Source organism: Polyodon spathula, chromosome 30 (genome assembly GCF_017654505.1).
Source record: "Polyodon spathula isolate WHYD16114869_AA chromosome 30, ASM1765450v1, whole genome shotgun sequence".
In the NCBI taxonomy this organism is placed as follows: Eukaryota; Metazoa; Chordata; class Actinopteri; order Acipenseriformes; family Polyodontidae; genus Polyodon; species Polyodon spathula.
Window position 1 is genome coordinate 5,847,992 of NC_054563.1, and position 26,123 is coordinate 5,874,114.

Here is a 26,123-nt window from a genome sequence, read left to right on the forward strand (position 1 = left end):
ACTTTTTTTTTGACCCCACAAATGTTTGTGCTATTTTTTTGTTGTCGCTAATTTTTGGTTCAAGCCATGATAAAATAAAGCTAGTACCTGAATCACTGCTGTATAGTTGACTGGGGTAAAGACGGGAGGATTATCATTCACATCAGATATGTCGATGTTCACTATTGCCGTAGATGACATTGAAGGTGAACCGCTATCCATAGCTCGCACTGCCAATGAATATCCAGACACCTTAAGAAAAAAACAAAGCAAAAGAAAAAACATTACTAATTGAATTAAAAGGAATTAAACAATTAACCCCCCTGGACAGCACAAGGCTCACAAAATTCATCAGTATCGACTTCAGTGCAGTCTGCCGTCTGTTATTAGGGTTTGGTCCTGTGCACAATCCCCTGTGAGGCCTGTCCATACTTGCTGATACTAGGCTTTTGCAAAGGAATTAAGACACATCAATCACCAACATCCTTTTCCCACATTAATTCTGAATGCTGAATTCACACATTCTCTTTCTTTCTGTCCTCTCCTACACCTCTTTTCATTTCACTGCAGGAAGAGATACCCTTCAGCCGTTTGTTATTAACCCTCTGCACTTCTCAGTTTGGTGGGAGTGTACTTTTGCGAGTGTATTCTGCGCTATACTTTAGGAAACACTTAGCAGATATTTCTGTAACACAGTGAACATTGATTTATTATGAGGTGCATCATATGCATATATTGTTTTTTTAACAATTAACCACAATTTTTTCTACCCAATTCGAATGTTGCCTCACCACTGCAATCCACTAACCAATCTCGAGTATTGGAGATCCGGGGGTGACCCACGTTCCCGCTGTCATGCCATAACCTCTTTTTAACCTCTGAACTATTCAATTTTCTGAACTGAGGTCAATCTATTGAACTAACATTTCTCTAAACTAACAGGAGTGCAAAAGCCAATGCAACGCTCCCTGTGGGCCTCCAACCAAAATAATCAACTTGACGTGGTCATGATTAGAATTAGAATGACTAACTGTACAGTTATTTGGGTACCTCATACAAAGCCACATAAAGTGTAAATGCAATTATACTTTATGATACATACAGGGTGTAACCAGCACTCCAGATAAGCTGCGTAATTTACACATTGAAAATATGACACATGCATGATATTTAAATTTAATGCGTAATAAATATGCATGGCAATTTTGCTGCACAGCTTGAGTTTGCAAGCTATCAAGCTTCTTGTATTTTGTTGGTTCCCAGCATCTGAATGGTCAATTGTGAATATACTGCACGCAGTAGCTAGAGAATGGATCGTTGGAATGGCAGGACAGCTAATTGTAGCATGGGAATTTCCAGAAATACGTGACCAACAAACCCGGGTTTTCAATAAAAAAATAACGGTTGTAAAGTGTATAAGCGACTGGATTGTTGATGTTGCATTCTGGATTTCTCTGCCCGTCTTAATGCCCCTGAAACTAACTTACCAATCTGCCAACCACATTTTTGGAAGGTAATTCTATATAATAAATTCAATATTCTGTGAGAGAGACTGAAGTCTTTATATTGTGATATCAAAGCAATCAATTAGGAATACAATATTATCATTTCTTTATAAATATATAGCATGTGCATGAAGGGCTTTTGTTGAGTATATTCCATCTGCAGCAACAAAAAAATCTGTTTCTGTGTTTATTTGCTTCACAGCCATACTTCTAACCGTCTAGGTCATTTTTTTTAGAGTCGTGTAAATCTGGAGAAAAATTGTATTTATTTTTTTCAAATCGGCCATGCTTCGTTTTACCACTTACACAAAGCGTATACTTTAATTTTATCTGCTTAATTATTAATATTAAATTATAGGTATCAGTAACCTATTTTTTTTTTATATATCTGAGGAGACAACGATGTTAGAAATTAGTTAGAAATAAAACTGGTTAACCTGGACACTTCTGTGAATTAACTGAAACACCTGAGCGTAGCAACAGTTGCTTGTGCAGGAAACAACTGTAATACTGTGATGGAAGTTCAGAAATGCAAAAGAAACTGTTAGGAAAGTTCTTCTATAATAAACAGTTACAGTAGATGTTTAACAATCTTTGTATGCAATTGTGCTCCATTTCTTCTATTACTAACCACTCAGAAGTGGTTCACAATTGACCATTTTAACTTTAAAAAAACACAAACAAACATTCTAGCGTGACAGTGGGGAACCCCCCCCCCCCCCCCCCCCACACACTCTTCCCCCCGCCATTTTTCACTTTTTAGAATTTGCCCACTCGCACGCCTGAAATAGGATTAATTGTTATTTTTGTAAGACCAAGTTCAAAGTAAAATAACAGTTAAAATTCAAAACATGCTTGATGGAAATAAACAAGTCTTCTGTTTAAGTTACTTACCAGGTCAGTCCCAGTGGCAGATGAAAACATGACGTGTGTTTTATAGTTGGTATGAATACATACTCTCCCTCTCTTATTACATTTTTATTAATTTAACAAAGTAGTCCATCATTAATGGACATTTGATCTTATAAAGCATACTTCAAAAAGCCCATTAGGCATATTGTGACCTGTATATAAGTATTGTTACATTAGTGTATTAGTACACCCCTATGATACATACTGTACTGGGTTGATTAAATTCAAGTTAACACACCGCACATTCCCAAAACAAATATTTCAGGAAAAAAAAGGCTTATCTTGGCAAAACTGGAAACTGCATTACTAACATTTAAAATCTCTTATTTTGTTATTACTCAAAATATATCCCCATTGTGACCACAGACAGGAAATTTAAAGCAACAGAAAGGGACTGTTCTTACCATCTCCCTGTCGAGACGCTTATTGACCTTCATTAGTCCTGTGATGGGATCAATGAAAAACTGATTTTCCCGATCTCCACTCACAATAGAGAAGACAATCTGCCCATTTACTAGACTGTCCAAGTCCTCAGCCATTAGCTGTAAAGGAAAATACATATAAAAAGACATGAAATAAGGAGAAGGACTTCAAGTAGGATATTGAAAAATGATCCAGCTTTCATAGACAAACGATATATCTGCATTTGCTGTACTTGTATTACTGGAGACAACCTTAGAAAAATCAAGTAAAAGCAATCTTGTCAGCAAATTTAAAGCAATTTGTTAATCGTTTAAGGTATCTGAGCTGTACTCATCCAGTTATACCGGGCCTTTAACAGGATAAATCATTCATTTTTTTCCTGGATCACACTTTCCTTATTACATTTCCTCATCTGTTGTCAATAAATAAATACATAAAAAATCTAAGTGTAATTCTAGTCCAGGTCAATTCCATGAAGTTTATTTTGGACACTACTGTAAAATGACATTGGATGCTAAGACTATTACAAAAGTGCTAAAGTATTAAAATAGGGATACAGAGTAGATGAGGTCAACTGCCTGTTCTGTACCTCCTCTAAAGACAGGGGGCTTAATATATATCCGTTTGAAAGCGCAAGGATAGTTTGTCTGAATTGTTAACAGCATACAACAATAGTCAGTATACCATGGCAACAGAATCCCCAATGGAGGAGTCTTCACTAATCACTGCGCTGTAGATATTCTGGCTGAACGTTGGTGCATTATCATTCACATCCGTCAGGTTAACATTCACTGTTACCACAGCACTTAATGGAGGAGTGCCCCCATCCCTGGCCTCCACAGTGAGGAAATAATCTTTACACATCTCGTAGTCCAGTTCTTTCGAAACTGAGATGGCTCCTGCATACCAAAAACAAAAACCCTTGAAACAAAATGCTGGAATCCAGGAGCAGGGAAGTACTTCACATGCTTACAAATAAAAACACATTTACTATAGATTAGCCCAAATATGTGGCTGTTACAGTTTAATAGGATGTGTGTGCAAGGAGAGTTTGGTTCTTTTTCTAACCAGTTCTGAAAATATCCTGAAATGGTGGTCAAACAAGGTGCTTTACAGCTATAATGCAACTGACATTCTTAAGAAATTTGTATCAGAACCAATCACTTTTAAGGATAACAATTAAAAAATGTTCCCTAAACGTACCTGACTGAGGATCAATAAAGAATTTCCCATTTTCGTTGCCAGATCTAATGCTATAGTACATTTCTGCGTTGCTGCCAATATCTTTGCTTGTAGCGTATACCGTCAAAACTTTGGTACCAAGAGCCACGTCTTCAGGAACGGTCGCCAAGTAATCCCGTCTCTCAAAAACTGGAGGATTATCATTAATGTCCAGAACCTTGATGGTAACCGTGACCACAGAAGAGAGCATTACAGCCAGCCCCTGGTCTGAGGCCTTCACTGTGATGTTGTACAAAGCCTTGAGCTCACGGTCAAGGGGCTTCTCAAGGACGATGATCCCAGAAGACTTGTCGATGGAGAAGTGTCCATTTGCAGAGTCCACCAGAGAATATACCACTTTCCTGTTCAGACCTAGTGCAAAAGATTGACATATTACAGTCAAATGTACTTATTTTTTTTTTTAAATCAACAAGTGCTTGGGTCCTGATATCTAAATAAGGTGGGCACTAGAAGGTACAGTAGACCTCGGCATATGGAGAGTGCACACTACAAGCTCTCAAAATTATGATATTTTTTCACTCTCAAATATTATAGCTTCTTGTGTGGCAGCAGCAACGTTGCAAATAGGGCAACTCTATATTTATAGATGCAGCGATACAGATAAAGATTGCAGAGTTTCAATATTATGTCCCAGTATCTAGTAGTCACTTTGACAGCAGTACAGGACATCATTTGGCAAGATTTCAGTTTGGCTGGTTCCCAATGTACTGGGTAATTACATTTGGAGGGCTTCCTCTAGTGACAACTTCCAGTGTGAATACGTCTGCTTTCTAAAGAAAACTCCCTCCTGGTAGATCATTTCTGAACACCAATGGATCAGTGCATTTTTTTTTTTAATGACTACTTCCATTTCAGGACATTGCAAACTTTTGATTGAATACTAAACTTTTTTTTTTCTGCACAAGGCAACCATCAAAGGTTTTAGTATCAGACACAAGACAATAAACTCTAACTGGAGGAACAATACAAATCACCAGGCATTCTATATGACATACCTAAACTGGACAAATTGAGTTAATTATCCTAATTAGTGTCAACTGAAAACTTTATCTAACAGAAGTGTCTGTAATAGCAATGGGCAAGAAAAAGGAGTACACTGCAACATGGAGGAGGTACAAGTACATGAAACACTGACCCCCTTACCAGTACCTGTGTTGCTAAAGGTTCTAGATAGGCACTCCCCCCCGTTATATATATATATAAAGATGTGTTGTGTTTGAAATTACATACCTACATCTGGATCAGTGGCTTGCAATCTAGTTAACAGGACTTTGGTGGCAGTATTCTCATAAACGCACGCTGTGTAATGGCTGGCTGAAAACACTGGAGGGTTGTCGTTCACATCCCCCACCACCAAGACTATCTCAGACTGGCAGTATCTCCCCCCTCCGTCTGTGGCCCTGGCAATCAGGTTATACACGGGGGTCTCTTCACGATCCATGGGGGACAAGGTCTTCAGTTCACCTGGAAAGAATTACAATCAAAGATACTGAACAACTTGACAATTAGGCAGACGTCAGTGGGGGAGCGAGAGCAAATACGTACTGCACGAGTGAGGCATTTTAAAATACTGAAATACTGGAAAGCTGAAAAACTCTGGGTGGGTACAAATAATGAGGAGGTATCTGCTGTGCATAATCTCTCTCTCTTTCTCTCTATACAATATTTATATTTAAACTGGGCACTTCTAACCCTCTTGGGATGAGAACTGTGCCATAACCAAAACATTCGCTAATGTTATAATTTATATAATTTGAATCTGAAAACCAACACCTAATGCAATAAATCTGAAATGTTGTCAACTTTGATAATACATCAGTTTCATATATATATGCTGATCACAGAGTTCTTTCTGTAGAAAGTTCAACTCCTAGATACTTAGACCTGTGCTAGGTGAAAGAACATGCATGTATATTATCACAATGGTAGTATATTGTAGTTGGACATTGCCTACTTCTTAACAAACTGTGAAAATGTGTTTAAAATATTATCTCTACCTTCCAACCACTAATTATATGGTAACACATGTGTATTATTATTATTATTATTATTATTATTATTATTATTATTATTACTACATCGTTCTTACCAGTTTCTGCATCCAAGAAAAAGTCATCAGCACCAGTTCCATGTAGTGAATACTGGATTTCGGCATTGGAACCGATATCAGCATCCTCAGCACTGATCCTCAAAATAACTTGATTTGGAGATATGTCTTCAAGGAATGAGGCACTATATGAGGCCTATTGATACAGATGCACAAAAATAAGGTAATAATTCTAAATGTATAACATAGATCATTAACAAAAAACAATGGACAGGAATACAGTAAATGAGATAGTGAGGTCAGATGCACAGAAATTCAGCATCTTGATTTCACAGTGCCACACTGAAAAGCTTTTAATCTAAAGCCAGGCTTCAGATTTTGACTGGGAATAGACAGAAACTAGGGCCTAGCAACAATCCGGGTAGACTTCAAAGCAGACTTCTTTTTAATATCCTTTGTAGAAAAGAAACAAAAACGATGAATAGGGAGGGACAACAATGGGATGTAGCTCAAATAATATTGTTCTAACCTGATCACAGACAGGGCTGTTGTCGTTTGTGTCTATGACAGTGACTTCTACCACAGCCCTCGTCACAAACAGCCCGTCTGTTGCTGTGATGTTCAGAAAGTACATGTCCTGCTCTTCACGGTCTAGGGGTCTCTTCACATACACCTTCCACTCGTTTTGGACCAGCCCAAGGGCAAACTTTCCCTTTGGATTCCCATCTGAAACAGAACAACGACCACCAAGAACATCCAGTGCAGTCAATGATAATGGAAATCTTAAAAATAAGCCCTGTCCATGGTTTGACCATGTATGCACCAGAAAGCCAAAACTTTTAGTTTCTCTATATAAATGCATGCATCATGTAATGCTCAACCATTGTTTCAATGGAGTCACTTTCCTTTTCCGAATGTCAAACGGATGGAACTCTGAAGACTTGTTTGGGATCTTATAATAAATAATTGTAATTAGCTGCTGATTTCAACATAATCGAACCATCAATTAAGGTCAAGCACATATGTGCAGTGCTTCTGTACCGATGTATTGCATACAATAAAACTGTTTTGACTGTAGTATTATTTCTGAATAATTAGCCAAGGCCATTATTACTGTGTATGCTAATAACACTGCAGTCACCTGCTGAGCTTTCCCTGTGTGTGAAGAGAGCTAAAACACTGATGGGAAACACAAGGCATATCCTCCAGTCTGACTGTGATTAGTGCCTCTGCAGTCACTGTTGCTGCACTAAGATTCTCAGGAGGCCAGAGCACTAAAAAGGCACTCAAGTAGGTACAAACATTTAGCACAGCATTTATAGGTTTGTTTCTCCATCTTCTGAAATCCTTGTAATATAGAGTATAATTATGGCGTGAAATAACTGGCAAAAATTCTTGTGTGCGTAAAAAAGATTTGCACCTGTAAAATACGTTTGTAGACTCGTAAAAAAGATGTGCACCTGTAAAAAGCATTGACAGCTGTTTCACTCCATATGTAATTTACTAAACTTATCTTTGTTATTGTCATGTTAACAGGATGTATTAAAATGGCTATGAGGGAAAATGTAATGACTTGGCTTTGTGAAATTACATGATGAAAGGCTCCATGCTTTAAAATATTCTTTGTTTCAATTAAGGCCTCTGTCATCTCTATACCTCATTGATCTACACAGCTGAAGATCAAACACTGCTGCCCTTTCACAGAACGGAGATATTTCTATCATAGATGAGAATAAAACTACAGCAGAAAGAGGTCCATTTTGGAAGGTTAATGGTGCTATTTAGATCAATAGACAGCATTGAAAGATAAATGTCCCTATATACAACTGATATATGCTCATTCTCATTAACATATAGAACATAACGCTATTTAAGAAAAAAAAAAGGTCATTTTTGATGTGTCAATATTTTGGGACCACAGTGTAAGCTATTTTTCTTGTTGCAAAACATTTGTGGAAATCTTGTAGCTGTAGCTCTCACTTCCCTGCAATACTCTTCCAATGCACCTCAATAATTCCAAACTGATCCACACCCTGTTATTGTTTTCGGGTCTTCTCCCAAGAACATACAGTACTGCCATACCTTCAAAGATTATAGCTGTTAAAGGTCGGTAATTAAAAAAAAAAAATGATAGGTCCAATTAGCGGGTGATTTAAGTAAAAAGAGTACTGTAGAAACATTTACAGAGCTCTCGCAGGACACCGAACACACGCTGAAGTAATTTAACAATAATTAAATGTGCTTAGGAGCCTGCTGGGACCTTCCGAACGTACGCTTCTTTGCTTTATCTCTTTAGGGAATGCAATTCACCATGGATCTTATTACCAAGACAATTTCATTAGAGGTTGATTATTATATCAAGAAATGACAGTGGGTTCCATTAGGCAAGCTGTAATTGAGGGGCTGCAAACACCTAGACCTATTCTGTTCTAATTTGTTCTCTGTTTGTGGGGGGGGGGGGCTTTGAAGGAGATTGGACATGACACAGGAAGACACTATTAAGTACTTTCAAAGAGTGGGCATTGACAGAGAGGTTCAGAGATAAGCACTGCAATTAAGACAAAATGTATTGCTGTGAAAAAAGAAGAGACAAAGAGAGACAAAGCGGGAAAGCCCTTGGCACTGCTGACATTGTACCCTGCAATATTACTTTTCCACATCACTAAACTGCCTGGCAACAAACCAGCTCAGAGGAGCAAGACAAAAGGACATGTCCCCTTCCACACAACACGGGAGGGGGGCAAATACCAAAGCTACGAACTGAAGACTGCAGTAGAGTTATCACTGCTGCTGCTGCTACTGAAAAATAAATCAACACTCTACACCAGTGCTGCTAACAAAGTTGAAGTCATGAAAGCGAGAAATTCACAAGCCTGCCAGCGCTGCAGGTTTCCAATCTTCAGGCTCAGACTCTAGTTAGAGAAGGTCTTTGCTGTACTTTAACATTGCATGCAAACAGGCCGACCAGTACACTCTATCCTTAATGTGTTTTTTCCATCTCAGGCAATAACTTCAGTCATTATGTTTTCCTTTAAACGGGTGGTTTCAATGAAAAGTTTTCAGTAAATGATTGGCTATCCTTTCATGTTCTTGTATATATCAATTTAGAAATGCGTTTAATTGTGTGTTTTAACTGTAATGTTGAGGGTCAACAGCATGTGCTACAGCCAGACAAAGTGCTGGGAAGCACTGCCAGTTCACCTCAGCCCTGACATTATGCCTCTGCACACTGCACTATACTGTGCTGGTTAGTATATTCGTTTTGTCATGTGGGCTACTATCCTCTGTATTGACTGTATTAGCTGTTACAGTATGTGATGTAATACTGGTAAAACTGACTTTATAACAATATACTGTGCTTTAGTCATATTGGAGTCAGACACACAAATACTGTTTGTAAAAGTAACTTTGTAGAGCTATAAAGAGTTTGTAGGCGTTCTTACAGTATAAGTAACACTTGCATTGTTTTTCCTTTTAGATGAAAGTGGCATACATGTAGCACAAGAGCAACTGCTTTGTAAATCTGACTTTACTTTACAGAAACAAGGCTAATTGTATTTGCCTTAAGAGCGCAATGAGGACAACAAAGTGGGTGACCTTTTACAGTAGAATGACCAAAACATAAAATCGACGTTGGGCTGCTAATTAATACCACTGCCAAGGGCACACTGTGTAAATACTGAACTAGAGAGAAAGTAAACGCCTGTGCAAGTTAGGCAATCCTTCATTATTTGTTTAAACACATAACTATATATGTGGTTATTTGTTTTGAACTGCCTCATAAACGTGTATTTAGTGTTATAATGACATGTTTTTCTCTTTCGGTAAATAGTTTTCGAGAATACTGCATGCAATAAGAATTCTGTCAGTAAAAATAAATTACTTAAAAATGTATTTCCTTTCCTACGTCCTGGTTATACTGCATTTCACTCCAATTTAGAATATACTGCATCATCCGTTTCTCTAAATTCGTACTGAAAAAAAAAAAAAAAAAAAAAAGCAAAATCCACCCAATAAAGAACCATATTTCTATCAATAGATCCGCAGAACAGTCAATGTCCTACCAGTAGAGGCTCTTGAATGCTAACGGGCCTCTATACCCTTAAAATGTACTTTAAACAGTCAGGCATTGCAGCCACGCTGTCCACAAAGATCAACACTTTCAGGTCACCTGGCTGAAGCCTCCTGAGATGGACATTTAATTAAAGGACTCTTAATTAGTGTTGTGTTACTAATTAGTTTTCCCCTCATTAAATAAATACAAACAAAAACTACCTATTTGGAGTAAAACCTTTCTCACAGAATCTCACAAAATTCTCCCCATATACAGTTTTATTTATGAAACAAAACTTAATGTCCTTCCATTGTTCTGTAGTGCACAATTATTTATTTGACACCAATGCAGTGACTCCAGCAAGGCTATATTATTTTACCTCAATCTCTATTGCATTAAACAGTCTAAAGCTGTGATTATTCATTTCATAGTTGAAGAATATGGAGGAGTTAGAAAGCACCCACCTCACTTTGCTTAACTACAGCTTACAATTAGTGGTTCAGGTCTGTGCTATGGATACTTACATATTGTTTACCCATGACATTCAGACTAAGAAGCCACATCATTGTATTTCCATTAAGGTTGGTAACATGCCTGCACATATAAATTTAGCTGCTGAAATTAGAAATCACTGACTTTGACCTTTGCCTACACCACTTAGATAATCGACCAACTCCCTTTATTTGTTTGTGGTTCTTTAAGGTATCTTTAATAGGTTATGTACTACTAATTAATATATGCATATTGATCAGAGGTGGACGTTATTACTTTGATTAAATTATATGAAGTATAATTCCCCTTTTTCACCCATCGTTTGGACATGTGGATCTATGTGAATGATCCAAATTCTGTCACTGTTTTCTGAATCCTAACGGTATTTTCCCACAGGGATTATTTACTGACTCCTTTATTGACAAAACCAATAAAAAAATGGCATAGAAAGATCTTCCTTACAGCATCTTATATTTTCTAGGGCTGCTGTATTAAAAACTGCAAGTGTTCAGATAGTTAAAATGCATGCTGAGGTCTAGATTACTAAGCCGGATTTAAAATTCTCCTGCCACCAACACTATTCCTAATACTTCTTTCTGATTCCATGTGTGTTCCGTTTCACTTTCATTCATTTCACTTAGTCAGGAAGCTAGGCAGGTACTAAGCAGCTACACTCTGATTCCCTAATGTTGCACTAATGTGCTTCCTGGATTTGTTCCTGTAGTGTGCAAGCATGCCGGACAGGGTGGTGTAGCAGCAGGGAAGCAATTTACAGCTGCACCGTCCTGTACCTATGAAGCCTCCTGGCAGGCTTTAGAGAATGAAAATCTGCATTTGAATTAGAACAGACGAAGGATACAGAGAATAAAAACAACGCTGGTGAGAACAATAAAGTGCACCACAGATTGTAAATTCATTTTGATTGTGTTTTGTTGTTTTGTTTGAGATGGGGAACAGCGTGTTCTTCCTTTAACAATATACCTTACAGCCCATGCACTTCTGATGCCATTCTTGGTGAATTAATCACAATTTTATATTATATATATACCGAAGAAAGCTATGTTGTGATACATAATTAACTGGTATCAATCTGGTGTGCTGGTTTTCTGTCGCTTGATTTGTTTTTATAATCTGTTCCGCCTGTGTCTTCTGTTTTGTCAGGTGAAGCTGCAATTAGCACTAAGTACCCAACCTATTCAAGCGCCTTGTGAATGTTGGACTTCCTTGGGTAAATGCCAGTTTAAGTTATCTCCTTCTCCAAAGCTGCATGCTCAACGCAATGCGCAGCCAAACTGTTTCTTATATTTTAAATGATTTATTTTTTGCAAAGTAATAAACAATGTTGTCTAATTGAAATCAGTTGGTGGTTAATACAGGACTTGGGTTTGTATTACAACAGCTCTCTGTAATAAGTAAGCACAACTCTTTTCAAGGATTGCCACTCTGCAGCTAATAGCCACAATTTTATTTGTAAAAATCTTTGTTTAGTCAAAGCCAGGAAGAATGTTTTTCTTCAGTTTTTTTTTTCCTGTTTTGTAAAATATAAATTAAAGTATTTGATAAAAGATACAAAGTCCATTGTGATGTCAGATATTAAGCTATAGGGAAATTATATATTTGTATCAATTCTGTTTGAAACAACAGGTAATAACAGAACTCACAGTGCTTCATTATTTATTTGGTGCCATTAGAAACAACTGAAGAACTCTTGAAGTCACCGTTGCCAATACTTTCTGTTTTCAAGTGTTCATTATCATGCCATACCACAAGCTTTCCCTCTTCCAAAGTGCTTAATTAACTTTTTCCACCAACACAGTTGTACAGATCCCCTGCCTTGAGGGTGTCCTAATTAATTTTTTTCACTTTTTGAATCAGGAAAATTACACAAACCAAAGTCTTCTGACTGCACACATTAATGGCATTCTTAAAATGTTCTGACAAATTGGCTGGAAACCAAACAGTGTGTCTTTGTCGCTGTCAGAACACCATTGAAAACGTCACACAAGCAAGCAATACAGCTTTATATATCGCTGTCCCCTAAATACACTGCTAATCAGATATGGAGCACACAACACCAACAGGTAAGCTGCTAGCACTTCCATAAATAACAAAAAAATGGAATAAATCAACCTTACGATCCACATTGTGGCATACTGATATAATTTGAAAAAAAAAAAAAAATCTGCAGATTACATATTTTTGCTGTTATCAAATTAAAACAGGTGGTTTACTGGTGACACTTTCATGTTAATGTCCCATATTCTGTATGTCCAATTTTCCCATTCCCATCCCATTCCATATGGGACTGTTACTATTATTTAATTTACAATTCCTTTTAACATTCTATACTTGATCAATCACAATAATATTAAACATTTGACAATCGAGAACCTGTTTTTTTTTTTTGTAAATGAATACTGTTGCAGGAGTAGCAAATATTTTTGAAAAAACAAGTCACTGCGTTAAATCAAATGGGGTTAAACAAAACTTCTTACCTGTTATGTAAAAGCTGACCTGTCGGTTGACATCAGAGGTATCATCATCTTGTGTGCTTAAGACGGCCACCACTTCACCGGGTGGGTCACTCTCCCTCACAGAGCCTTTGTAAATCTCCTGCACGAAATTGGGGGCGTTGTCGTTAATATCTGTTACTGCCACCAAGACTGTCGTTGTGGAAGAAAGCGAAATAGTCTCCCCAAGATCTGATGCCAACACAACAAAGGCAAAAGAAGGATTTTTTTCATGATCAAGGTCTTTCAAGGTGCTGATCCAACCAGTGTTGCTATCCATAGTAAAACTTGCCCCGATTTCATCCAGCTCTGCATCGGAAGATGGCACTAGGCTGTAGGTGACTTGCCCGTTTGCTTCCCAGTCTGGATCCAGTGCTTTCACTTGAATTATTTTGGTTCCTATTGGCATTCCCTCCATTACAATGGCCTCATAAGGATTTGTTTCAAAGATTGGTTTGTTGTCATTTAAATCTAGGACCTTTACTTCCACATCAACAACATTAACAGCATCTACCCGTCCTTGCTTCATAGTGGCAGACACTTTAAAATGAAAGGCATCATTTGTTTCATGATCAAGGGCTTTGTCTAGTTTTATGGCACCTGTGTCTCGTTCAACAACAAACACCCCTTCCTCATTGTTTTCAGCTAGTGCGCCATTCACTGTGTTAAATACTCCAGACTGGCCAAGCCCAAGATGGACAGAACCAAGTATTGCTCCTATGGGGGTGTCTTCCGGCACTGTAAAAGAATACTGAACCTGGGTGAAAGAAGGTACAACGGCCTCAGGAGGCAACACGTGGATGTAAACAGGAATTAGAGAGTGTTTCATGGGCAGGCCGCCATCAACAGCTTTCACAAAAAATGAAAGTATAGAGTTTTTCAAGTGATTGAAGCTCCCTTTGGTGACCATCCATCCGTTGTCGGGATCTATTTCCAAAATGTCTGCCACGGGAACGTGTGCCTCGCTGTACAGGGAATACGTTATCCTGGAGTTAGCCCCATCGTCTGGGTCAACGGCTTGCACCTGCGTAACCAGGAACCCATTCCCAACATCAGCCTTCACACTCGCTCTGTACTCTACAGCTCTGAACTGAGGGGCATTATCATTTTCATCGACCAGAATCACCCTAACAGTGCAAAAGGACGCCCTGCCACCACCATCCAGGGCCATCACGGTTAAAATGATATCTCCATCTGCAGGATTCTCTCTGTCCAGCTTTTCCATTGTAGTAATCTGCCCTGTTGCACCAATAGAGAACTGGTCCTTCCCAAAGTCATTCACAAAAGAGTAGGCGATTTGACCAAATGAACCTAAATCCGGGTCAGTGGCCTTCACCTGGACAACCTTTGAACCTACAGCAGCATTTTCACGAACCTCTGCGACATAAACATTTTGAGAAAACACAGGGCTGTACAGATTTGCCCCTAATACTTTGATATGCACCTGGGCTGTACTGGTGAACACGCCATCAGACACAGATACATTCAGGCTGTACATCGGCTCCATCCTTTGCTTGCGGTGACTGGACAAGGTAATGATTCCTGTTTTGCTGTCCATTATAAAGTTCATGTGATCATTCCCTGACAAGATGCTATATTCGAGTTTGTCAACGTCAGAGCTATCGGCATCGGATGCCTGAACGGAAGCCACAAAATGCCCTTTTGGGGCAAGTTCACTCACTTGCGACTCATACAGTAACTGGTTAAAGACTGGAGGGTTGTCGTTCATATCATTCACATTAACAGTAACTGATACTTCACTGCTTAGGGGTGGGAATCCATTATCTGTTGCTCTGATGATGAAGTTGTATTGCTGTATCAATTCATGGTCCAACATACGTGCTGTCAGTATAAGCCCACTACTGCTGTCTATGTGAAAATAATCAGTGCTATTATAGATGTCTGAAACAATCTGATAACGTACAATGCGATTGTTTTCTGAATCTTTGTCAGCAGCCACAACTTGCACAACAGGAGTCCCAATCATGGAGGTTTCCGACAAGGATGTCTTATAGGTCACCTTCTCAAAAACTGGAGGGTTGTCATTCACATCAAGTACTGTTATATCCACAGCGACCTCAGCCCTTGCTCCAGTGAGAGAGTCTGTTGCCCTGATAAGAAGCCTAAAACTGGAGCTGACTTCATAGTCTAGCAAACTAATCACACTTATTATGCCAGTGTCAAAATCAACGTCAAACTGGTTGTAAGGGTCACCATCCACAATTGTGTATATAATATTTTGGCCTTCAGGGCTGGTGGCATTAATACTAAGAACGGGTGTGTGTGCCGCTATGTCTTCATTAACCGATGTTGCATAGAAAGCTTTATCAAAAACAGGCATGGCTTTATTTACTATAGTGATTGGGAGTTCAATGGTAGAGGAAAGTGAAGGATTTCCAGCATCTTTTGCGGAAACAATGACCACGTACTCAGTGTTGGACAAATCAGACTCAAAAACTTCTTTCAACGTGACATCACCAGTGTGTCTGCTGATTTCAAAGTGTTCATGGTCATCCTTTAAAAAATAAGCTACCTCACCATTAATCCCCTTGTCGCGGTCTACTGCTCTCACTCTGTAAATAGGAGCTCCAGGATCAGCGTCAACCTGTACTGCAGCGTAATAAGGAAGGCCCACAAACACAGGCGGGTTATCATTGATGTCTTCCACCTGGACTTTGACCACCACCCTTGCAACCCTCAGGCGATCATGCTCACGACTTGCTTCCACCACCAGGTCGTAAACCTCCTGTTCCTCCCGGTCAAATGGAATCCCGGTTGTCTGAATTACTCCTGAAGTTGGTTTTATTTGGAACTTGCTGCCGGCGTTTAAAATGCTGTATTTAAGTGGCTCATTCAGCCGGTTGCCCACAGCGTTCACCACTGCCACCTTTGTTATGTTAGTGCTGTTCTCCACGATTGAAGTGGAATACACACTGTGTGTAAAGGAGAGACCACTTTCTATAGCTTCCTTGACTAAAACAGTAATCAAGGCTGTGCTGTAGAACTTCCCATCGGAAACCCTCACATTAAGCCGATAGCGATCTTTAGAAAAGCTGTTGTTCTTAACTGTAAGGACACCACTTGTGGGCTCAATGAAAAAGTGGTCTGTATTTCCTTCGGTTAGTGTGTAGGTTAGCTCAGATGGGACTTCTAAATCGGGGTCAGTGGCTGAAACCTTAAGAACCTCAACTCCTTTGTAAGTGGGAAGCAACAGCATAGTTTCGTAAACATCCTGGGAAAATTTGGGAGGGGAGTCATTGATGTCAAGCACCTGGATGTTAACCTCAGTAGGATTCTCCGCTGTTAGCTGCGGTTTTCCGCTGTCCTTTACGTGCACATGAAAATGAAAGCTTGAAAATGTTTCATGGTCCAAATTAGCTATGGTCCTTACTGATCCTGTGCTAGAATCTACCGTAAAGAACATCTTGGCTGTATCTTCTACAATCTCATAGACAAGCAGAGCATTTTGATTTTTGTCTGCGTCAGCAGCTCTTATTACCAAGGGACTGTCATTTGTGCTCAAGACAACACTATTGATGGGGGCGGCTTCACTTATGCTGCCTGCATACTGTGACTGCTGGAAGACGGGAGGATTATCATTGTCATCAACAATCTGGATGTTGACAGTCACATTAGAAGCCATCCCGGCCATGTTGGATGCTTGGACTATCAGCAGATAAGAAGAAATATATTCATAATCAAGGGGTTTCCGAGTTGTAATAACTCCTGAATACTGATTAATTTTGAAAGCCTTTTCAAAGTTCCCCTCCGTGATTTCATAAACCAAAGTTGACAAGCTCACAGCTGCAATTATTGTGACAGAAGTTCCGACGGCAACATTTTCATTCACCTCCGCTTGGTACTCCTTCTGAGGGAATTTTGGGTGGGAGTTGTCCGAAATTGTGACAGAGATTCGCACCATTGTGGTAGTACCCATTGCAGGTGATCCATGATCAGTAACTCTAACTGTTATTACATAATGGCCGATGGATGCAAGGTCAAGTTCTCTGCCGACTGATATGATTCCCAAAACTGGTTCAATTCTGAAGGTGTTCCCAGTGTTTCCTGAATAGGAAAAGGAAGCAACAATAATAATCAATAAAGTCAGAGGAGAACTAATGCTCCAAACACATTGGAATGAGGCAATGCATTGCCAACAAACTTTATTTCCCCCTTAAAACAAGGGGCTGATACACAGCTTGATACATAGACCCTAAAGAAAAATCCAAACGGTACCATAGATGGTTATATTTTTCTTTCCTGTAGGAGAAGAAAAAGTAAATAAAACAAGTAAATAAAAAACATAAAAAAAGATAAATAACATGTACAACCTCTTGAGCAGATTTGATCTGATATCTTTGGATAGCTGAGAAGAATGAAAAACAGCTCCAAGGTAAGTCTACTAGGAATTTACGAGAAATTGGAATATTAAGGGTTAGGATATATACGAGTCCTTTCAGCACTGTTTTTATTTACATTTACTTCATGGGTTATTGCATAGTATGCGTTGATAAGATTGCAAGAAGCATGAATAATTTAAAAGCCCTTTAAATCCATGTTTATTATTGAACCCAGAGAAGAAAGTTGATTCTCTCACCTGATTCGATAGAATAAAGAAGCTCTGCATTTTCTCCTTTATCTCTGTCTAAAGCGGTCACCTGCAGCACAGCAGAACCGACAGCAGCAGATTCGAACACGGAACCCTCGTAAAGGGCACTGGTGAAGGAGGGGGCGTGGTCATTTGCATCATCAACGTTAACTAGGACTCGCGCCAAGTTTCTACGATATGGAAATTCCTGGTCTCTCACCTAGTTACAGAAAATGCAAATGGTCTATTGAAAGTTGATAGTCAGGGGCATTTACATGGCTTTTCCAAGCCACAACAACTGTACATTTACATTTACAAGTACTTGTATGACTAATCTTTATTTATAGACCCGGTGAAACAAATGAGCTTATAACTACCCTGGCAATGGTTTTCTCTTTTTATATTTAGGACATTAGCATTAGCTCTCCCTTTATCAACAAATCCCTCAATATTTAGCAATACAACAGCAACATATAATCACAACCTAAGAAACTGTGGTGGTAAAATACAGTATATGGCAGGAATTAAATTTGAAATTTAAATATGGTGGATTGTGGGTGTGCTAGGTAGCGGGGTTCCAAAAAATATAGCGTTGCACGTCCCCACGTGCTGCTACAACTGTTTAAATAACGCACCTGGAATTTCAGTTTTCATTGTTAACATCCTGACAACTTTTTACACTTAGAAATTTAAACTCTGTCTCAAAGCTCTTTTCAAAATGGCTGCTTCATACTTTTCTTTTTAGAGGGCAGTTCTCAAACCCCAGTGCACTAGAGCTGCAATTTTGAAGTGTAAAAAGTTGACAAGACATTAACAATGAAAACAAAAATGACAGGTACGATATTCAAACAGTTGTAGCAACACGTGGGGATGTATAACGTGTATTTTTTTCGGAACCCCGCTACTTAATCTTTAAGGAGTTGTGTCTTAGTGAGGAAGCACCTAATCAAGCAAACTGTATCATGGCTAGGGATTTCTAATTTTTTTACCATTTACGGGTTTAAAAAATTGGGATACATTTTAATGTTTAATGGGGCTTTCATTCCACACATAGACAGAGCAAGGTGAAACAGTACATTCTGGTCCTATTAATTCATATTATATCATACTCTACTGACTAAAACACCATGAGCTTTACTTTTAGATATACTTTTATTCATTACATATATTTAAAAAGGAAATATTTGTACTTCTTTTTAAGGAAACGTGATCTTGATCTAATAAAGTATCCTTGATTTATAATCATTAGTCACTTTAATAACTACATTTTTTGATATTGGGTTTAACCCTAATTCTAAAAGCAGAACCCCTGAATTATGGTAACACGATCCTCTGTTTAACAACTGTAAAGGCTGTTTGAACAATTTACTGTAGTCTGTCGCAACTGTAATTTATGCTCTGCTCTGTGTGCTTTAATGTCTAAATTTTTAGCTGGAAGCTATTTCATGCCTGGGCATTTATTACACTCTCTAACAGGTCATTTGTTTTATTAGTTTCATGTGTTTATGACTACGTTATAAGTGTATTTTTTGTTCAAATACTGTAATCTAATCAGTATACTAAGCAAGTAATTTTCATGAAGCACAAGCATTATTTACTTCCGTTTCAGTAATGTTTTAAAAAAAGAAACATCAATTGTATAACAATGAATAAGATACTTTTTAGGCACTATAATCTTTAAAATAAACCAAAGAAACATAAAGCTAGTGTTGTTATTATTTTTAACATGTATTCCAAAAGTCAGTGTTCAGTAATTCATTACCCATCTCAAACATCTTGCTCACTAAATATCTTGATATGAGGTAAGCAGTCTCGCAAAACACTACCGATCCAGAATGTCTGCACGTTTAATTGGTTCCCTGTATATTTATTGATTCCCTTACCATAACAGTTAAGACATGCTGTGCACGAGCCTCGTGGTCTAGCCTCTCCGTGGTGTACATGGTCCCTGCACTGGGGTCAATGCGGAAAATTCGCATACTGGCAGGGTCAATGCTGCTGTGGATGGAATAGCTCAGCTTGTGCTTCTCGTCTCTATCCATAGCGATAATCTGCAGGACCTCCGTCTCTGGTGCAGTGTCCTCAGAAATGGTGATTTCATAACTGGGCTGGGAGAAGACTGGGCCATTATCATTGTTATCCAAGACCATAATAAACACCTGCAATTGAAAACACGAAACATTTTGGTAAAAAATATATAGGTACGGTACTTTCTCCTTTTAACTCCCTTTTACCTCATTACATATTGACACCTGTGATCTTTTAGCATTCATAATGATAATACAACTACCACTACTACGACCACTAATAACAATATTAATAACACTTGTTCAATATTTCTTAGATGGATTAATTAATTAAGGGGGTGGGGGTGGTATTAATAAGTAACCCAAAAATAAATAGTTTCGACAGCACTGGGATGTAAAAGGTTAATGACAAACGATAAACGTTAATGATGTGTATGGAAATTCCATAGTCCTAGTCTGATGAATGTCATTACACACACACACACACACACACACACACACTACGGATTCACTCCAACGTTACCAGGAGGGTTTTTTAATTCCGCCAAATGAAGTGGGAATAATGTCTTTCCATCCTTGCCCTCAGCCCTGGTCCCAATTGACAAATACCAATTTCTAGATCTGAATGTGTTCACACAGAGACACTAAAGTGCTGTCGGTACTGCTTGTCCATCAGTAATCCCATGGGCTCCCCTACGATGTCACTGCCATCAGTGTTGAAAAGCTATCCTGACCGATGCGACAGGAGTGTCACACTGCAGGCAGAGCGATGTTGATGCTAACCTAATGACTTGAATAATTCATTAAATGCTTACCAGTGAGTACCTTGTATATATAGAATGACCCTCACTATCCATTTAAATACTGTTTGATTTTTAACCTGAAGTAAATATAGGAGTTTGGTTGGGTTTACTGTATTATGCAATTAAATCTATTTTCTGGTGGGTTTTAAGAAAGCCTCTATACAAATCTAGAGGATGGATAATGAAAGCAAGTTCTTGTGCAATGCTTAAAAAGTTAACTTCTGTACTTTAATTAGTATTTCGGTGTTAAAAAGAGTTAGTATTCTTAGACCGGAATAAGCTGGTTTAGGATTGATTTGGTCCTGTGCTTCTTGGGTTCTTTATTCTAAGTCGAAGATTGGTTTTGCTTTCAATCCCGCGCTAAGCTCTAATTTACATTCGGTTTTTGTTACACTAAAAAAAAATAGTTCGTTTTCCAATTCTGTTTGTTCACTTGCTTTTCCCCAAAGCTGAAGAAACATTGGGATAAAAGATGAGGCTCACTACTAATAATGCAATCAAGACCCCGCAGCATTTAAAGCATGAAGGCCATTCCTCTTACAGCCACTGACTTAGATCTGTGAGGAAAACCAAGCATTATGCAAAATCTTTCCAAAGCTGTTTTCAAAGGTTTGTGCCCATTCCTATTCACAGTGCTTAAGTAGGGCTGGAAGAATGCCATAGAGATGTTGTTTTCTTCACTTAAGTTATAATTGCTTGGTCAGGACCTGCTGTCCCACTGCATTTTATTAACTCTCTGAGTTAATAAAAAACGAACGCAAAAGAAAAAAGCGAGAAAACCTCATTTGCACTCAGCATGTATTTGGATACAGTATGACATGCAAATCACACCTCTATAACATGAGAAATACTGCATGGTTTTGTATCTGGAACTCTATGTCAAAGGACTGAACCCCAAAAAGAATTTAATTTGGTGGTAGGGCTTAATCCTTCTCAACCATAGCTTAAAAATATACGCAATGAAATAAATTAAATCTGCAAAGTGAGGCATGAAATTCCAACATCTTTCGAACTGGTAGTTGCACTAGTTTCCTAAGATTTATTCTTTTAACCTGGGGGACTCAAACTGTGATGTTGTCTAGTTGTCCTCTATTACAAGTCACTGTCTCTGCACTGCAGCCTTTTGATGAAAGTGTAGTGGCACCAAAATATTTGCACAGATTTCCTCATTTGTAATGTACACTTCACTGGTGGCAGTGGCTTAGTAGAAAGATGTACCCCCAGGAAAAACTTTAAAAGGGGAAATCAAAATACTATGTTAAATGCTAAAGCGACATTATTTAGCACACATGTGTTTATAGGCTCCGGGGCACACTACAGTTGAGTATGCAGGGTCAGGGCTAACTCTACACATTTTCTCAAGGTCAAACCTAGATGCATGGAATGCAGCATTGTCTTTATACTATGCTGTTTGAGAAATGATGTAGGACCCTGACTTGTAACAGTAATCTCTTCCCTCGCCACAAACTAGCCTAGCGATAAATTCAACTTACAGGAAAAAATAACAGTCATGACCTTGATCCTGGTAATGATCTCCACATGAAGTTAATATACCTGTGACAGGTTCTTTAATAACAAATGCTGCTGCAATAGATCAAAGCAATTTAAAATGCTCACTTGTACTTTGCCATGCTTTCACAATGCTTTACTGCAGTGTTTTCCATAGTATACTTTTTTAAGGGCAGGCAGGTAAGATGAATAATATAGCAAAGAGGCATTTTATTTCAAATAGTATTTACACACATTTGGTCATATTAACTTAGGATTTACTTCAGTGCAACATTTGTAAACTGATACAGGGTGTTCATGGGGTTCTTAAATTAACATAGTAAATATATATATATATATATATATATATATATAATAAGATAAGAGATTTTGAACAGACTTATTTTCTAAATCTTTGGAACTGGCAGACCCAGTTAAAGAGTAACTTTTTCTAAAAAGGCTGAGGCAAATAAAGAAACTGGGCTTGAACAAAGATATTTACTCCAAATTGCCATTAGCGTTATTTTTGTATAAATAAAAAACTGCCATTTACAATTCTAAAAGAAATAAGAAACAAAGGGATTACTCATAATCTGCTAAATGATATTATTCACTGGACGTGTTTTTACGATCTGAAGATATCATGCTAACAATAGGTTGGAGTAATCAGCTTTGAGAATCCAGCCCACTGACTTGTAATGTATCCTGCTTATGCATTAACATAGGAAGCACTGGAATCTAGCATGGGGTCAGTCTTTCTTTCTGTTCGAAAAGGAAACTGTTCACTTAACCAGGTTTACAGGGATATTGCTCACTGAGGCAAAAAAAAAAAAAAAAGACATTTTTTATGCGACCATGAGGCAAGTGTCATAATCGTCCACCGCCACATTATCTATGCACATGCTTTTCGCTCAGAGGTACCATATAATATGCCAGCCCCGGTGTGGTCATACTGTACCTGTGTGGTAGCAATATTGGATCCGTCTGTGACCTCCACAGTCATGTTGTACATGGACCGGAGTTCTGCATCCAATGGCTTTGCAATGACAATCGTTCCCACTCCTTTTTCAATGTCAAACATGCTGTCGTAGTTTCCACCTGATAATGTTTATAAAAAAAAAAAAATAATAATCATGACTGGTGACAGTATTGTTTTTTGAAAAATAATACTTACACAACAATGTCACTGCAGTAATCCTACAACACTGTGCATAGAACTTATTGTTTGTAATAACCTACAAACTAAATCCAGATTGGCTGAGAAATGTAATTTTTTTAAAGAAAATAACATACAAGGTGTATTTCCCAGTGCATTCATTTTTCATTAAAAAGCAAATTGACAAAAACTCATGCAATGTGCATACACTTTCAAAGGGAAGATCTTAATTGAAAAGCACCTGAGCACTCAAATTCATTCACTCATGGGACAAACTGTATGCCAGTCTGTTTAATATTCTTGGACTCATGTTACTGAGATTGTAGGAAAAAAAAAAAAAAAGTTATAAAAAAACACTATTATGTATAAATTAATATCAGTCAAATTCTACATAAATACCATCACTGATTTAGGAACTTTTTATGTGATGTGGCCCTTGAACAGTCATGACTTAAAACAAGGGCCTTTTCCCAATGTCTGTACTCTTGAAAGAGTGAAATGCATAATGCATGAATGTCTGCTTCATATAAACAAACTCAAATACTGAAATGCAGTCTGGTTTGGGTCACTTATATGGTTTTAATAGTATTAAAAAAAAAAAAAAAAAAAAGGCTTGCATTTTTTTTCAAATTATTCCAAGTCAGCCAGTTTAAAATTCAATCTGTCAACCTAACATGTATTTATTTATTTGTTTTATTAATGTAGTTGCAACGAAAAAGATGAAAAGTTACTGTACTGCAATTCAATCTGATCTATTGTATTCCTGTACATAGATTCCTAACCTAATCTGTAGAAATGTGCACCCAATGCTAAAATACAGGGAAGAAGGTCATTTTATTTCTTACCTCAGTGCAATAGAATAATGAAATAAAGACTCAATGTTGTGGGCATTAACTACTAGCTAACTAACCGTGGCAACAGTTTGTCCTCACATAGTTTATTTTTTTGTTTTTGTTTTAAGTATTAATGATATCCCTAAGACCCTCAAGATTAACAAAACTAATTACTCCGTATTTACTGTGTACACAATGGTATTATTGCGGTGTTGCATTAACTTGCGTGCACTTGTAATTCTCCCTAAAAGTTTCCCTCCACCTTTAAATGTAATTCAATTCTGGGCTCACTCATGCTGCACAAGCAGAACGAAGGATTTAAATAAACCAGTTTAAGAGCCTTGATTTTTTACTTTTTTATCAATGTTTTCTAAAACCTTTAAAGTTAATAACATTAGCAGTGTCCGATACCACATCAAAAGAAGCCAAGCTAGTTATTTTATTTCCAGGCACAGTCTCTCGGAGCCAGTGTATGTATTTAACAATTCAACAAGTTTCTGTTATAAACAAGTTGTCTTTCAAGAGGAAGGTTCCGGAGGATGATGACATGATGACTTCACAATAGAATGTTCATTCCAAGAGGTTCCAAAGGGCCTAATTTGAAAATGAATTCACGTTCTTTTCCCTCCCTGGCTGCATTGGTCCTACAGCAGTGATGCATACCACAAATTGCAATGCCTTCTACAGTCTGGTAATTTCTGTTACAATGCCTGCCAACAGGATATGTAGAGCTGTTAATTCTTATACTTGGTTGATGTTCCACGAATCGAACAGTTAAACGCTGTTTTGTTCCTCCAATGTACAGTTTGTCACACTTCACACAACCAGTGCAGTATACTGTTCCTTTACTGGTGCAAGTAAAAGTCTCATGAATAGTGCATGAAGATTTTATATGATATGTTGTATTTTTTTGGTCAGAGGATAATAGGTAAGAACTAGGGGGATACGATTATTAGTGTTCCACGTGTTGCTTTTGTAGAAAGCATCCTTTCTGTTTATCGTAGATATATGTAACTGAGCTTCTCTAATTGTTGTGTCTGGAGAACCACCGTTTCTGAAAAATGCACACATCTATCTATCTATCTATCTATCTATCTATCTATCTATCTATCTATCTATCTATCTATCTATCTATCTATCTATCTATCTATCTATCTATCTATCTATCTATCTATCTATCTATCTATCTATCTATCTATCTATATCTATCTATCTGTCTATCTATCTGTCTGCAGTGTACAAGCAATGAATGGGTTTATTAAAGAAGACCAGGCAATGGTAGGGTTAAAGCTCCTTTTTTGTAGTCAAATTCTTGATCTTGGCTCTAGGATTTTACAGAGAGAAGTAGTGAGGAGATATACCCTTTGGGCTTAATTAGCTCTGCATCTCGTTAAAAAAAAAAAAAAAAAAAAAAAAAACCTGGTAAAAAAACGATTTCCCTGTGACTTTTATTTGTCGGATACTTTACCTCTATTTGTGCACGGTATTTTTGCAGTTTTCACACACTTTTCTCATGGTTATACTATGCATTTACTGTAGTTTACCCAGGTTTGCCATGTTTATGAACGTGCTTTTCATATATTGTTGTTCTTTACAATGCTTATCTATGTTTTGCCATGTTTTCACTATGCTTTATTACAATTTGATATGCTTTAACTATGGTAAAGTTGTTTTAGATATTGCTCGTGTATTATCAATATAGCGTACAGTATGTGTTTGGTTTTCCTTAAGGTCATTTGGCATTTCAAATGCCTTAATTACAATTTCTTCTGTGCTTTAAATGTGGCATCATTTAGGTTACAGAGTTTTGATGTTACAGTAGTTTTTCTCCTTTGTCCTTCCTATGCTGTTGCTACTATGGAAGCCACCTCAATGTGTCTTGGTTATATCCTGACAGCATTGCGTACTACCGCAGATGGCATGGTCTTAAAATTGGCACATGCACATTCTTTCAGTACCTCAAAGGATGGGTAAGTATAATAGCAGAATGCCTTTATTATCCATCTGCTTTCTTTGCTGATCCTAGGATCAATGAAATCACTATAATAAATACTGATAGCAGCT

General features: G+C 37.9%; 1 protein-coding gene across 1 annotated transcript in view; it reads right to left on the reverse strand.

The window, feature by feature from the left end:
- fat3a (FAT atypical cadherin 3a) overlaps nt 1-23,163 on the reverse strand; it is a 47,030-nt gene extending 23,867 nt beyond the window's left edge. The window contains exons 1-11 of the mRNA XM_041232960.1: nt 23,029-23,163; nt 19,636-19,911; nt 17,762-17,972; nt 13,150-17,229; nt 6,638-6,834; nt 6,151-6,304; nt 5,292-5,525; nt 4,023-4,412; nt 3,504-3,718; nt 2,801-2,938; nt 88-231 (exon numbers count right to left, since the gene is read on the reverse strand). Coding sequence (XP_041088894.1) covers nt 88-231; nt 2,801-2,938; nt 3,504-3,718; nt 4,023-4,412; nt 5,292-5,525; nt 6,151-6,304; nt 6,638-6,834; nt 13,150-17,229; nt 17,762-17,972; nt 19,636-19,911; nt 23,029-23,151 — 6,162 coding nt within the window. The 5' untranslated portion in view covers nt 23,152-23,163. The remainder of the gene's footprint in view (nt 1-87; nt 232-2,800; nt 2,939-3,503; nt 3,719-4,022; nt 4,413-5,291; nt 5,526-6,150; nt 6,305-6,637; nt 6,835-13,149; nt 17,230-17,761; nt 17,973-19,635; nt 19,912-23,028) is intronic.
- Between the last annotated feature and the right edge of the window lie 2,960 nt (nt 23,164-26,123).